This window comes from Neomonachus schauinslandi, chromosome 9 (genome assembly GCF_002201575.2).
Source record: "Neomonachus schauinslandi chromosome 9, ASM220157v2, whole genome shotgun sequence".
Lineage (NCBI taxonomy): Eukaryota > Metazoa > Chordata > Mammalia > Carnivora > Phocidae > Neomonachus > Neomonachus schauinslandi.
Window position 1 is genome coordinate 3336309 of NC_058411.1, and position 14399 is coordinate 3350707.

General features: G+C 45.2%; 1 protein-coding gene across 5 annotated transcripts in view; it reads right to left on the bottom strand.

The window, feature by feature from the left end:
- PPP2R5C (protein phosphatase 2 regulatory subunit B'gamma) overlaps positions 1-14399 on the bottom strand; it is a 120453-nt gene that overhangs the window by 36593 nt on the left and 69461 nt on the right. For all 5 annotated transcript variants that reach the window (XM_044918217.1, XM_021679849.2, XM_021679847.2 and 2 more), the window contains one exon: positions 9126-9325. In XM_044918217.1, coding sequence (XP_044774152.1) covers positions 9126-9194 — 69 coding nt within the window. In that variant the 5' untranslated portion in view covers positions 9195-9325. The remainder of the gene's footprint in view (positions 1-9125; positions 9326-14399) is intronic.

Genomic DNA, 14399 nt, shown 5'->3' on the forward strand with positions numbered 1-14399 from the left:
GAATGCTGAAAGCCACAATACATACCTGTTAATGTATGTTCAAGACATACTACGTTCATGGACTAAAAGGTGCAACACAGTTAAGGTATCAGCTCTCCCCAAGTCTACACAGTAATGCAATTCCAATCCGAAGGATATTTTGTAGATAACAAACCAATTCTAAAATTTACATGGAAAGGTACAGTAACTGGAGAGTCAAACAACTTTGAGAAAGAAAAACAAGATCAAAGCATTCACACTACTTGACCTCAGAATTTGCTATCAAGTGATGGGAACGAAGACCATATGGTATTGGCGAGCAGATCCCTAACTGATGGAACAGAATGGAGTCTAGAAACAGACTCACAAATATGGTCAAATAACTTTTGACAAAGGTGCAAAAGCACTTCAAAGAATGATCAGTCTTTTCAACAAATGGAATACTTGGACATCCATATGCCAGAAAATGAACTTCAGCCAAAATGAATCACAGACCTAAATGTGAAATGTAAAACTATAAAACCATAAAACTCTTAGGAGAAAAATCTTTGTGAGCTCGGGTTAGGCAAAGACTTCTCAATATGACACCAAAAAAAGCATGGTCCATAAAAACAAATCATTAAGTTAGACTTCACCTGCACTAAAACTCTGTAAAAGACACTCTCAAAATAAAAAGACAAGCCGCAGACTGAGAGAAAACATTTGCAAATCACATAACCGGCTTTACATGTTCAATATCTAGAACATGTAAAGAAGTCTCAAGCTCAATAATAAGAAAACAAAACACCCAATGAAAACATGGGCAAATGATTTTGAATAGACACGTCACCACGTAAGACCTACAAACGACAAGCAAAGGAAAAAGTGCTCAGCATCATTAGTCATTAGGGAAATGCAAATTAAAGCCAAAATGAGAGAGGCACCTGGCTGGCTCAGTCAGTGGAGCATGAGACTCTTGATCCCAGGGTTGTGGTTTTGAGCCCCATGCTGGGTATAGAGAGTAGTTAAAAATAAAATCTTTTTTTTTTTTTTTTAAGATTTATTTATTTGAGAGAGAGAGAGATAGAGAAGGGGGAAGGGCAGAGGGAGAGGGAGAGAGTCTTAACCAGACTCAGTGCTGAGCACAGATTCTAAAGCCGGGCTTGATCTCACGACCTGAACCGAAACCAAGAGTTGGGAGCTCAACCAACTGCGCCACCCAGGCGCCCCCAAAATAAAATCTTTAAAAGAAAAAAAGCCAAACCGAGATCAAAGGGCTGACGACCCCAAATGCTGGCAAGGGGGCATCCTGCCCTACTGGTGGGGGTGCAGAAATGGCACAGTTGCTTCGGAAAGCAGTTTAGAAAGTTCAACATATGACGTGACCCAGGAGTCCTGCCTGTTTTCCCAAGGTAAATGAAAACTTATGTCCAAAACCTGCACATGAAGATTGACAGCAGTTTTACTGGCCCAGATGGGAACCCACCCAAATACCCCTCCAGTGGGGAACGGGGGAGCTGGGATACGTCAGTGTCGTCAGGCACTAGTGGGTGGTTCACAGGGACAGACTGCTGGGGCGGATCTCAAACCCACCATGAAGAACAAAGGAAGCTGGACTCCAAAGGCTACCCACCGTGGGAGCCCATCGTTATGACTCTCTGGAAAAGACGACATGGCAGAGCTGCGGACAGGTCAGTGGTGGCCGGGACAACCGGGTAGGAGAAGAAGCCTTGACTACGGGGGTAGCAAAAGTAGTTTTTTCGGAGCATAACGAAACTGTTCTCTATTTTGATTGTGGTGGTGATTCCATGATTCTATGTATTTATCAAACCTCAGAGAAATGTTCACTAAAAAGAGTGAACTCTGCTGTATGTAAATTAAGATTTAATTTTAAAACATGCTATGAAAGGATACTTCTTGGCCATAAGTTCCCAAACCTCGGTTCACAACGCCCTTAGCGTCTCGGTGATTTCTCCACTGTGCCCCTAGATCAAAAGACAACCTTCCACTTCGGAGCTTAAAAAACCCTGGCTTTGCTGAGGTGTAACTGACACACCATTACTGTGTTCAGTGTCGGTGTTTAAAGTGTACAATCTGATATGTGTATGATACGCATACATCTGTGAAATCATCACACAAAGCAAGATAATGAACATATTCGTCACCCCCCCCAAAGCTCTTAGAAGCCTTTTGAAAAAATAATACATATAAATCATTTGGCTGCAAGTGGGGATGGGCATAGGCAGAATTGGGGAGGGGTGGAGGAAGGAGAAAAATTAACTTTTACTTCCTATGCTTTTACATTTATTTCACTTATTAGAAAACGACATGCCTTTCTTCTATAATTTAAAAGCATCAAACAAAACAAAGGGAAATTCTCCCAAGATAATAAGAACAAAACTCCAAGAAATGGCTTACTGATGATATTTAAAGTAGAAAAATCATTCTCTGGGTTTCAAAAAGCACCGTATGTTTTCATCTTCCTCCAGCTCTTTGCTGATGTGCGTCTCTAACCCATGTGTCGGTGACTTTGGCTACACAAAAACAACGAAGCCCAAGAAGGGAATGCACGATTTAAATCCTCACTTGAGAGAAATCTGTACACTACTTGAAGCTTTACTGGTTAATATACTATCTCCTTTATTCACTACATGCTTTCCTCTCCCATTTCCAAAATATCTTCACCCTTACAGCAAGCAGTGCTTTCCAGAACACACTGTAAATACCAGATGTAAAAATAGACGAAGGAGCACATCCAACGTCAACCCTGAAGTGAGCACAAGACAATTACCCTGGGGCTGTGGGCAGGACACCTCTCCCAAGGACCCAAGAGACACTGCTTTGCCCTTAATAGAAAATGCTGACTTGAACCCTAAGCATAAAAGTACAAACCTCTAAGGCACTATCTGGTCATTTACAAGCAGTACAGATGAAAATGACGGGATGGACTCGTGTTCCCTGGAAACCCAGCATGCGTCCTGATAAGAACAGCATTACTGTTCACTACATATACAAGGCTTGGTAGTGGTGGTGTTTGAAGAAAACATATTTATTGATTTTTGATAATGACAACGTGGTATGTCATCATTAAAAGTTGTAAAAATTACAAAAATATGGTAAAATGGAAAAATCTGCGTCACCACAGCATCCAAAAGCGGCTGCTATTAGCAGCTTGCACTCTACTCCTCTGGAATATACGTAGTCTCCTGGGTGAGTAAGGGTGATGGTGTCAGGGAAGACAGTGTGTCTCATTCACGGTCCTCACCCAGAACCGTAGATGTGGGCCATTCTAGAGCGGTCCATTTGATGCAAAGTGCCTGGAGCCTCCCAGCTCATCCTGCCTCCAATCTAACCTTCTCTGATCTGCAGGTGGCATTACCACTAAGCCTAATTTTAATGTTTTCGTCTTTGCAGAAAGCTCCACGCTGAATGAGCATCTACTGAGCTTACAAAAACACCAGCCAAACTCAGAAGAAGAAATGGGAAAGCAACACCAGTCTTTCTCTTCTGGGATTTACAGCCTAGGGGAGGTCAGAGTTGTCACTGGGGCTCAGTGAGCAGTGCAGGAAGGCTATTCGGAAGTTATTCTGAAACTTCTGGTATGCTGAAGAATGACCTGGGGAACGCGTGGGAACAGGGCTGAGAAGTGGCATTTCAGGCACCCAGTGGTGCTCATGCTGCAGGCCCTGAGCAGTGCCCTTCTGGAAGAGTGGTTCTCAAACTCTTTGGTCTCGGGACCCCTTTAAACTCCTAAAAATTACTGAGGACCCCAAAGAGCTTTCGTTTAGGAGTCATTTCTGTTGATGTCGACTGTATTAGAAACTAAACCAGAACCACCCCCCAGGAATCTATTAAAAAATAACAAGCCCACTGTCTCAATACAAATACACATTTATATTGACATAAATATATACTATATATTACATATAAATATAAAATGGTTTTTCATAACACTTAATGTTAAGTTATTTCATAAAATCTCATATCTCATAGAATACAGGTGACTCTCCTGAACAACATATGGGTTAGAGGTCTCAACCCACTGCACGTAACTTTTTTTTTTTTTTTAAAGATTTTATTTATTTATTTGACAGAGAGAGACACAGCGAGAGAGGGGACACAGCAGGGGGAGCGCGAGAGGGAGAAGCAGGCTTCCCCGCGGAGCAGGGAGGCCGACGCGGGGCTCGGTCCCAGGAATCAAGACCTGAACCCAAGGCAGCCGCTCAACCGACTGAGCCACACAGGTGCCCCAGATTTTATATATGTATATGCATGTGCCAGGCTCTGTTTTGGGTACTGGAAACACAGCAGTGCATAAAACAAAATCCCTGTCCCCATGAGCTATGTGTCTAAGTGGTTTTACTATTTACAGAATGAAAATACAGTCGTTAATATATTCCTATAATTATATATATATACTACTATAACATAACCACTGGGTGGTTCATTCTGTTGAGCATCTGCCTTCGACTCAGGTCATGATCCCAGGGTCCTAGGCTCGAGCCCCGCGTCAGGCTCCCTGCTCAGTGGGGAGCCTGCTTCTCCCTCTCCCTCTGCCTGCCGCTCTGCCTACTTGTGCTCCCTATCTCTCTGTCAAATAAATAATCTTAAAAAAAAAAAAAATCCATGTATAGCTGGACCTTCCCAGTTCAAACCTGTGTCGTTCAGAGGTCAACTGCATTTCCCAAAACGAACAATTTAGGGAGAAGAGTGGCGTTTTTTCCATTTTTGCTAATCTCTTTACTGTCTGGCTTAATAGAAAACAACTGGATTCTCATGTCTGCTTCTACATTCTGAATGTTGGTTTGGCTGAAGTACAGGAAGAAAATGTCTCTTACAGTTTGCAGTTGGGAGAAGAGAGGAGTAACCAACAGCCCTTTCGGATAACCGTGGGCTTTTGTGGTACTGCAAACGGTGGTCCTCCTTATCAAGGAGGGGTCTCTGCACCAAGATCCAATGCTGTGTCTTGCACTTTGAATGGGTCTCTGGCCCACGAATGATTATGGAACATCATTTATTGCACATATGGAAAACACTGGTTCCCTGGATTAGGCAGACCTTCCGGTGGGGACTCATTTTGCCTGCTGGTTCCTATCACCACTGACCTCAGCAGGAGAGCCCCGCGGCCCCTGGAAGCTCATGGACATGAACTTTCCAAAATTCAAATTTCCGCCCCCAAACTCAAACTTTGTCACTGACAACAAACACCATCAGCTGTTTCCCTTTAAGTGGGCTTCTCATTTTATTTTTCGAGAAGATGCTCACTAACGTTCGTTTGAATAACCAGGCTGGCTGAGGGTGACGACACGTCAACATGGTGTCTGTGGAAACAGTGGTTTTGCTATCGGTGTGTTGACTCCAAGAAAAATGCCAAGGCCTGAAAAGCAGATTAACTAGAGAATCTAATTGAAACAAACAAACAGATGGCTGATTATATTTAAAATATGACTGAAATGAAGAGATAATGGAGTTGATGTGATTCAGGCCTGCAACTCTCCATGCCTGGGGCTCCCCCGTGGCTGGCAATCCTTTTCGTCCTCGTCTCTTAGAAGTTGTTTTTTAATCTGAAAATAAATGGGCTGGCTGCTCTGTAACGTTCTCTTACACTCTAGGACTAAAGGCTATGCACACGTGAACAAGATGCTCACCGTCATCGGTCCCCGGGGAAATGCAAACCAAAGGTAGAGCGAGATCCCGCTTCACCCCCCGCCCCCCAGGGTGGCTGCATCCAGAAGACAGACAACAGCAAGCGTTGCCAAGGTGGCCAAACTGGACCCTCACGCCCTGCTGGTGGGGACGCGTACGGAAAACAGTCTGGCCGTTCTTCAAAACATTAGACACACACGGTTAATATGGGACGTGGCAGCCCCACTCCGAGGTAAATACTCAAGAGAAAGGACTACATACGTGCCCATGGCAGCTTGGACACGAATGCTCACAGCGGCATTACTCCTAACTGCCACGTAGCTGAAGTGACCCAGATGCCCATCGACGATGAATGGATAAATAAACACGTGGTTCGTACCCATATAAGGAAATATTACGTAGCAATAAAATGAACCAGTAACACAGGCTACGATATGGATGAACCTTGAAAGCATTATGCTAAGTGGAAGAAGATCACACGTCCTATCATCCCAGTTATGTGACATGTCCGGGTTAGGAACATCTATGCAGACCGGAAGGCAGTGAGTGAGTGACTGCCAGGAGCTGGGGTGACAGGTTAGAGAGCAATGGCAGTGACCATTAACGGGTATGGGGCTTCTTTTTAGGGGGATGAAAGTGTTCTAAAAAAAAAATGAGATGTGATGACAACTGCACAATACTGTGAATATACTAAATACCATGGAATTATATATTTTAAAGGGTGAACTGCATGGTATATGAATTATCTCTTTAAACATTTGTTAAGAAAAACCATACAGCAGTCCAGTCTAACAGGCAACATATTTAAAAGAAGTAGCATAACAACATCTAGGGGGCTTCGGATTCCTCAAAGTAAGTGGAAATGAATGTCTTTAAAAATTGGGGCACCTGGGTGGCTCAGTCGTTAAGCGTCTGCCTTTGGCTCAGGTCATGATCCCAGGGTCCTGGGATCGAGTCCCACATTGGGCTCCCTGCTCCGCGGGAAGCCTGCTTCTCCCTCTCCCGCTGCTTGTGTTCCCTCTCTGGCTGTCTTTCTCTCTGTCAACTAAATAAAACCTTAAAAAACAAAACAAAACCCTGACACCACACACACACACACGCACGCGCGCCAGGCAATGCTCACGGAAGCTAGCTAAGTGCTGCCTCAGAAGTCAGCAAAGCACGGGGCATCTGGATGGAACCACAAAGGGGTCCCCATTTCTTCCACCTGCCACACTGGGTCCAGGCACTGCTTGGGGTGGAGGCCTTCTCTGGGCCGCTCAAGTTCTGCACCCACTCTCTACCTCTAACAGGGCCAGAAACCACTGCCAACTATCATCCCCACCATACTTTCTTCTTTATGCCTGTCCCCATGAAAAGGAAAGCTTTGGGAGGGCAGGAATACTGTCCACTACTCTATTTCCTCCCCTAAAAAAGTTCCTGGCCGGCAGTGGATGCTCAGTAAGGGTCTGTAAGTGTTTTAGAGGGCCCACTGTCTAATACTCCAGAGACCAACTTGAATTTTTGGGGATGGGGACAAAGCGAAGACAGCAGGAAGAGAACCCAGTAAGGACACAACTGTAACAGGGAGAAAAGTTAATGATTATTTAATCTAAAAAAAAGTTCCAGGGCTTTAAGTATCCTGGGTAGTTCTGGTAACATGCACCTGCTACGTGAATTCAAGCGACTGTGATCTGAGCAGGAGGGTGGGGCCCTGGTTCAGGGATGGCATCTGACCCAAACCAGGCCAACCTTAGCCTCATGCTCTGCAGACTCTTCCCTCTTCCCTCCTTAAAAATGGAAAAACCTTCCAATCATGTGACTTAATATATAACAAATTGATGTGCTTATAAATTAAAATACATTAATAAATTGATTTAAAGATAAAATAAATTTAATATGCAATAAAGAAGCATTTAAAATGAGTGGGGAAGGGGCTTCTGAGTGGCTCAGTCAGTTAAGTGGCTGCCTTTGGCTCAGGCCATGATCCCAGGGTCCTGGGATCGGGCCCCGTGTCAGGCTCCCTGCTCGGCGGGGGAGCCTGCTTCTCCCTCACCTCTCTCTCCCTCTGCCCCCCACTCCTCGTGCTCTCTCTCTCTCTCAAATAAGTAAATAAAATTTTAAAAAAAAATTAACGGGGATAAGGGAATACATGATGTAGAGACGAGTGATTTTTTAATCACCTTACAAGAAAATAAAGTTATATCCCTCCTCTGTACCAAAAAAAAACAACGTTCCAGGAAGATTATAAAATGTATTGTGAACAACAAAATTATGAAGGTGTTAGGAGAAATATTAGATTGTTCTTTGAGAGTCTGGCATTTGGGAAACCTTCCAAAGTAAATGAGATTTGAAATTGAGTGAAAAAAAGAGACTTTCTCATTTTTCTTAGTCTGAACAGGAGAAGAGGACACTCATCACGCAGAGTCTGGGGAGGGGACCCACGTGGCCCTTGCAGCCTCGGGCTGGCCACACGCTGGTAAATTCTCAACTCTGAGTTAACAAGTTAAAATAATCAAGTTGATCTCAACTTCTGACAGAACGATTGTGAAAACTACAAAAAGGATCATCACTTTCAAATTCTTTTCCCAAAGCAACGTATGAAAGTGAGAAATAAACATATTTTAGGTCATGAGATTAGTCAATTCTGAAATATATAGCTTTGGGGGAAAAAATCAGTAACTTAAGAAGTTCAACGAAAATCAGGATATAAAATTTTACTTTAAGCAACAAGGACTCCCTTATAACCAGGGAGTACTAATTTCAAAGGTGGATAAAACACCAAAAATTCCAAAAAAACTCAAGAGAAAACGAGTTCAGGGTGAAACAAGTATGAGTTCGAAATGGGATCCTGCAGAGGGCCTGGAAACAGGCTGCAAAGTAGGAGATGGCAGAGGACTGAGATTTGGGGGCTGAACGAAACCAACAATGAACTGACCGCAGGATGATAGAGGCCATCAGCCAATCAGGGCGGCCCGTCCCGACACTGGCATTGATAGTGGAGGCTGCCGGCCAATCAGGGCGGCCCGTCCCGACACTGGCATCGACAGCGGAGGATGCTGGCCAATCAGGGCGGCCCGTCCCGACACTGGCATTGATAGTGGAGGATGCCGGCCAATCAGGGCGGCCTGTCCCGACACCAGCTTGGTCCCACCGCTATTTTAACTCTGCCCCATCATTAGAATTTTCCTGCAATGTATGGACAACATGTTTACTTTTAAATTATAATCGGCACTATTATAAATATAAATACAAGTGAGAACTCTAACATATCTGGCCATAGGGTACTCGTGGGAGTTAAATGAATTCGCACACACAGAACACTGTGACTGGACCCAGAAGGTACCAATTTCCCTCACTGTTACCGCTCTAACACTGGACACATTACAAAGATTTTCATTCTTCAAGCACACACTTTGCAACAGGAGGGTTTTTGAGGGAAGCGTTGGGTTAGGCTCCATCGGCTCAGCTTATGCTAAGGATATCAGAGCCCTGTTTATAAGTCAGGGCTGGGACACACCAGTCAAACTGTAATCACTTACCATATGGACTACTTCTGGGTAAATAGGCTCTGTGATCACATTCCGATTATGGGTGATATATTCTACCATCTCACTTAAAGCAGCTCGTTTTACTTCCTTCCACTTTAGGTCACTTAGTGGATCGGAAACAAAGTCAAAGAGGACACAACACTGACGTAACTTCTGGATGAAAAGCTTCTCTTGATCAGCAGGAGGAACATCTGAAAAGCAGAAAGCAAAGGATATTGATCGCAAAGATGCTTAACCCAAAATGACTGTGAAGCACTTTTAAGCCTTCTACTATTTTTATTTTGAATTAATAGAGATTCAAGATGAGAGACAGGGTAGGGATGAAGAGAGGTCAAACATTCCCCAAACAGAAAAACAACTAGCAGCTAGTCACTGCTCAGCTCATATGCTTCTTAGGATAAAATTTCTATACTATTTGCTCTCTGAAACCACATCGAGAGTCCGGTTCAAAATAAACCCTCTAGATGCGTTCGTTCACTCAACAAATATCATCTGAGTGCCAGTTATCACACGCTAGCGCTGTGCTGGGCTGAGCGTTCATGGAATGAGCCAAACCACAGGCCCCAGTCTGGGGCGCGGGGCAGACCCTCCCACCAGCGACACCTGCGGACGTAGGTACAGGCAAGGTGAGGAGAGTGACAGGGAAGGGCACATGGGTATCCCCTGGCTGGCTGGCAAACACAGAGCTAGTGGTGTCAGTCTGAGGCTTGTCAGATGAGCGGCTGCAAACACACAGGGTCACCACCCTGGCGCTCCACAAAACACACTTCATTCCTCATTCTGGGCCATGGTCAACACATACCACATAGGACACCTGGTGATCTTCATGAGGACAGCAGTATAAAAACAGTGCAAATAGTAAGTACCAACACTCACTTTACTTAGTGAGTGCTTGTCTGGGTCAGGGACCATACTAAAAGCTTTATCCATATTTACACGTTTTTGGGGTTTTTTTGTTTTGTTTTTTTCCCCACATAATCTTTACCATGATACAAGAGAGATAAGAAACAAGTCTGGAGGGGCGCCTGGGTGGCTCAGCCGGTTAAGCATCTGCCTTCGGCTCAGGTCATGATCCCAGAGTCCTGGGATCGAGCCCCGCATCGGGCTCCCTGCTCGGCGGGAAGCCTGCTTCTCCCTCTCCCACTCCCCCTGCTGTGTTCCCTCTCTCGCTGTGTCTCTCTGTCAAATAAATAAATAAAATCTTAAAAAAAAAAAAGAAACAAGTCTGGAGGGTCATCTTGGGGCTGGACAGTGAAGGAGCTCTGCACGATCTTCCAGTATTCTGGGAAGTCTGGAAAACTACCTGCCAGCGTGAGTCTGACAGCTTCCCTGGGGTGAAAAGGAGCTTGGTGGTGACACAAGGGAGTGGGATTTATCGATATACATATATATAATGAAATGTGTCCAACATTTGTAAAATGTCTCAGAAGATCTGCACAACTCAGTGAACCAGTATTTTCAAAGTGATCAATAAATTGTGTTACAGTATCATTCAAGGGCAAGCGAACCACTCAGAGTGAAAGTCAGTCTACTGGATTTTTAATGGAATAAAATGTATGGATAGCTCATTACACGATTTGAGACTCTACACTGCAGATTACTTCAAGAAGCTGCCCGTTTAAGTTTTGGTGTAATATCGAGAAAATGTCCATAGCCATCTGAAAAGGCTATTAGGATACTCCTCCTTTCCCCAAACATGTGTCTTTGTACCCTTCAACTGAAACATATGGCAACAGAGTGAATGCAGAAGCAGACAGGAGAATCCAGACCTGAGAGAGATTTGCACAAGTATAAAACAATGCCGCTCTCTCACTAAATTTGTCTTTGTTTCATAAAATATGGCTCTTTTCATAAAAACCGTTCTCTCTCTTAACATGTAATTGGCTTATTAATTTTAGCATATGTGCTGCCAAAGCAAGCACATAGGTTTATTAGTTTTAAATGGATGAATAAATATACACTTTATTTTTCTGCTTTAATTTGGAATACGGTCAATATTGGTAGCTAAGCCCACATACACAAAAGCTCCTCAGGATCCTACATAATTTTTAGGAGTGTGAAGGGGTCCTGAGCCCAAAGCTGAGACCCACTGCCCCCCACCCACCTGCACCCCAGTGCGTGCCCCTGGGCCTTGGGCTTTCCTGCCTTCAGCCGCTCATGTCGTCACCCCCTTCACACCAAGGGTCCCCTCCCTGCTCCGCCTTCCCTTTCCTGCCCCTAACTGCCCACTTCCTGTTCAGAGTCCTTCTACAAGGCCTTTCCTTACTTCCTGGCTGGCTGAAGCGCCGTGCGTGCTCTGAGCCAGTCGCTGAGCACCTGCTATCGTTTTCAACAGTCAGCTATCCTGCTTCCCCACACATGCTCCTTGAAGGTGCAGGCCAGGTGACTATGTTCCCTAGTTCTCCGTACCCCCTAATGCAAACAGCAGGCACACAGGCATTGCCATCTGAACGGACGCATTTGGTGGGAAACTGCGGTTCCCACAGAAGCAGCAGAGGGCAGGACAAGGGGATTAGGATATACTACCTAAGGGATTCTCAGGAGACTACGGGAACCCAAACCTGATTCATAACCATTCTGAGTGCTCAATGACTGCTGCATCATTTTAAACGAGTGACCATCACGACAGTGTTTGGGTCCAACCTTTTCCAATGAAAAGGTTTCCTTTTCCGAATTACCTCTTTGCTTGACTTCCATCCTCTCCACACTACCCTTTGTTCACCCTCCCGTTTGCTAGAATCATCTTAATGCGTTCAGTTTGTCGTCACGGCTTGTATGTTTGGACCCTATCTGGCATTCTCGTGTTCTTGACACTAGAAAGCAAAGAAGCCTGTGTTTACCCCAAGAGACACCTGATGAGGACCCAGACAGATGCCCAGAGCTCCAACGGCGTGCCCAAGGCCACCACACCATTAAGTGGCAGAGCACAGATATGACGCTGTGATATACTCTAAAGCAAGGGCATGCTAGGGTCACTTGGGGTGCTGCCAAGTCTTGCATACATCAAAAGCATCCGAAAGCATCATTCACTCCTTTAACACGGTATAAAAACTGACATTCAGAATAAAGACAAACTTGTCACCAAAAACACTAAAATCTATTCCGACTAAGAAGAGCAGAGGGCGCCTCGGTGGCTCAGTCAGTGAAGTGTCTGCCTTCAGCTCAGGTCATGATCTCAAGTCCTGGGATCGAGCCCCACATCGGGCTCCCTGCTCAGCGGGGACCCTGCTTCTCCCTCTCCCTCTGCCTTTCCCCCTTCTTGTGCTCTCTTCCTCTCTCTCACATAAATAAAATCTTAAAAAAAGAAGAGCAGACTAAAATAGTTTTAAAGCTTTCTATCTAAAATTCTCCTAAAAGGCAATAAAATTTCAACTTTCTGGAAATCATGTCAATCTTTCAGGGTACCAAGCAGCTAAGGTGTTACCATACTATTTTCATTTATAGTTTACAAAGAAGCCTGTGATTATAATCTCATGAACTCTATTTTTTAGAACCTCATCTGGCTATTTTTACAACTTCATGGTTTAAGTTTTAAAAACCTTTTAACTTAGCATTGCTAATTTTCAAAGAAGAAAGAGGTATGAGTGGCATGAGCTGGACCTGTACTTGACGCTACTCCTCTGATTATCCATGTAACGTGAACCGAATGTTACAAAACCAACCAGGCCTGGCAGTGCTGTACATTACGCTTGGGTATTCAAGACCGCCCGACTCTTAAGTAATGAGCCACCACCCTGCATTTGACCCAAACCTTAAAATTACTTTCATGAAGCAGAACAAAAACCAAAAATGGGCTCTGGATTTTGCCCACGAGTGACAGTGGCTTCCTGTCCTTTTAAATTGCAGACAGACCAATAACACGGACAAACTGCTTCAGAACGTGTTGATGAAGTCCTAATCCCAACAGGGACTAACAGCTAAGAAGCACCAAGAGACAAAACTCAGTCTCAGCCTGTGGGTGTTGCCAGGGACCCCAGTGACAGGCTCTTCAACTGGGCGGGGGGGTGGTGGTGGTAAGAAGTACACCTGCCCGAGACAAGCCCAACACTGTGTTGAAACTGCTAAGATCAAGAGGGAAATAAAAGATGATCACAGTTTTGGCTAGAGAACACTCTTCATTATTATTTCTTAAATTAAGAGCTATTACATTCTGCACATATAATATCACAAACACCTTGGGTCTGTATAAATCTTTCAGGTCCCCCCCCCTTCCCTGTCCTCATGACTCTGTTATTGTGAACTTGGGACACTTCGCAATTGTTTCAAGGTAAAGCCTGAAGGATACCCAGGAGCAAAATGTAGGGACACACTCATGCCAAACCGGGAGGGAGAGAGGAGCGGGGAGAACGCTGGCCCACGGAAAACAGCACAAACAAGGCGGAGAGAAGATTGTGTCATTCTTTTAAAAACGTACTTGCTAAGAGGAAGCCAGTCATTTGTAACTGACAGAGCCGCTCCAGGAAGGTTACCATCAGCGCAGGGTGAGAGCACCCCGTTCTTAGCCTCATGCATGCTCCTGGTCCCCACCGTGAGGGAGGGCAGCATGTTTACATCCACGGCACCAGAGGAGCTACGGGGAATGGGCTCATCACGGCAGAACTTCTAGGTACCTAAACTTCCTTCTTCGTAATCTACAGGGGGACACACACTGGTGGTGCGTGCTTGAGCCTTCTCTGCCGCCAGCACGTGGGGTCGAGCCTGGAGACCACGGCAGGCTTTCCCAAGGGAGCCCTAAGTGACTAAACACATCACAGCTAGCTTCATCAGTGTGTGCCTCAGTCACAGGAGGGGCAGGGTCCCGGCACGACATAATTTAACCACCGAATCGTCGGCTATGATCTGGTAAGGCTGAATTACTAAATTGTAGCTACACGGGAGGAGGAATCATGTGAGCTGTTTGTGGGTAGAAAAAGGATTCAAATAAAAAAGCCGACCGAGCCCACTTCCACCTGACAAATCTTGGTGGTGAAAAGAAACACTGCAAGATACACTAGAGAACCAGCTTTCAGCACGAGAGCCGCACAAAGACAGCAGAGCCGGCGCTGGTGGGACCCAGGTGATGGCTTTTCCCAAATAACCCTGACCCCAGTGAAACAGAGGACGGAACCGCCCAAGCCGTCAGCCTAGAGGATGCCACCTCAAAAGATGCTCCCCCCCCCAGGCACACACTCATGAGTTGTGAGCCACTTCGTGGTCACTCACAGAATATTGGCTAAGCAGCTGATGCGGCTTGATTTCCAAGGACAGCGACCACCGTGTGACCAC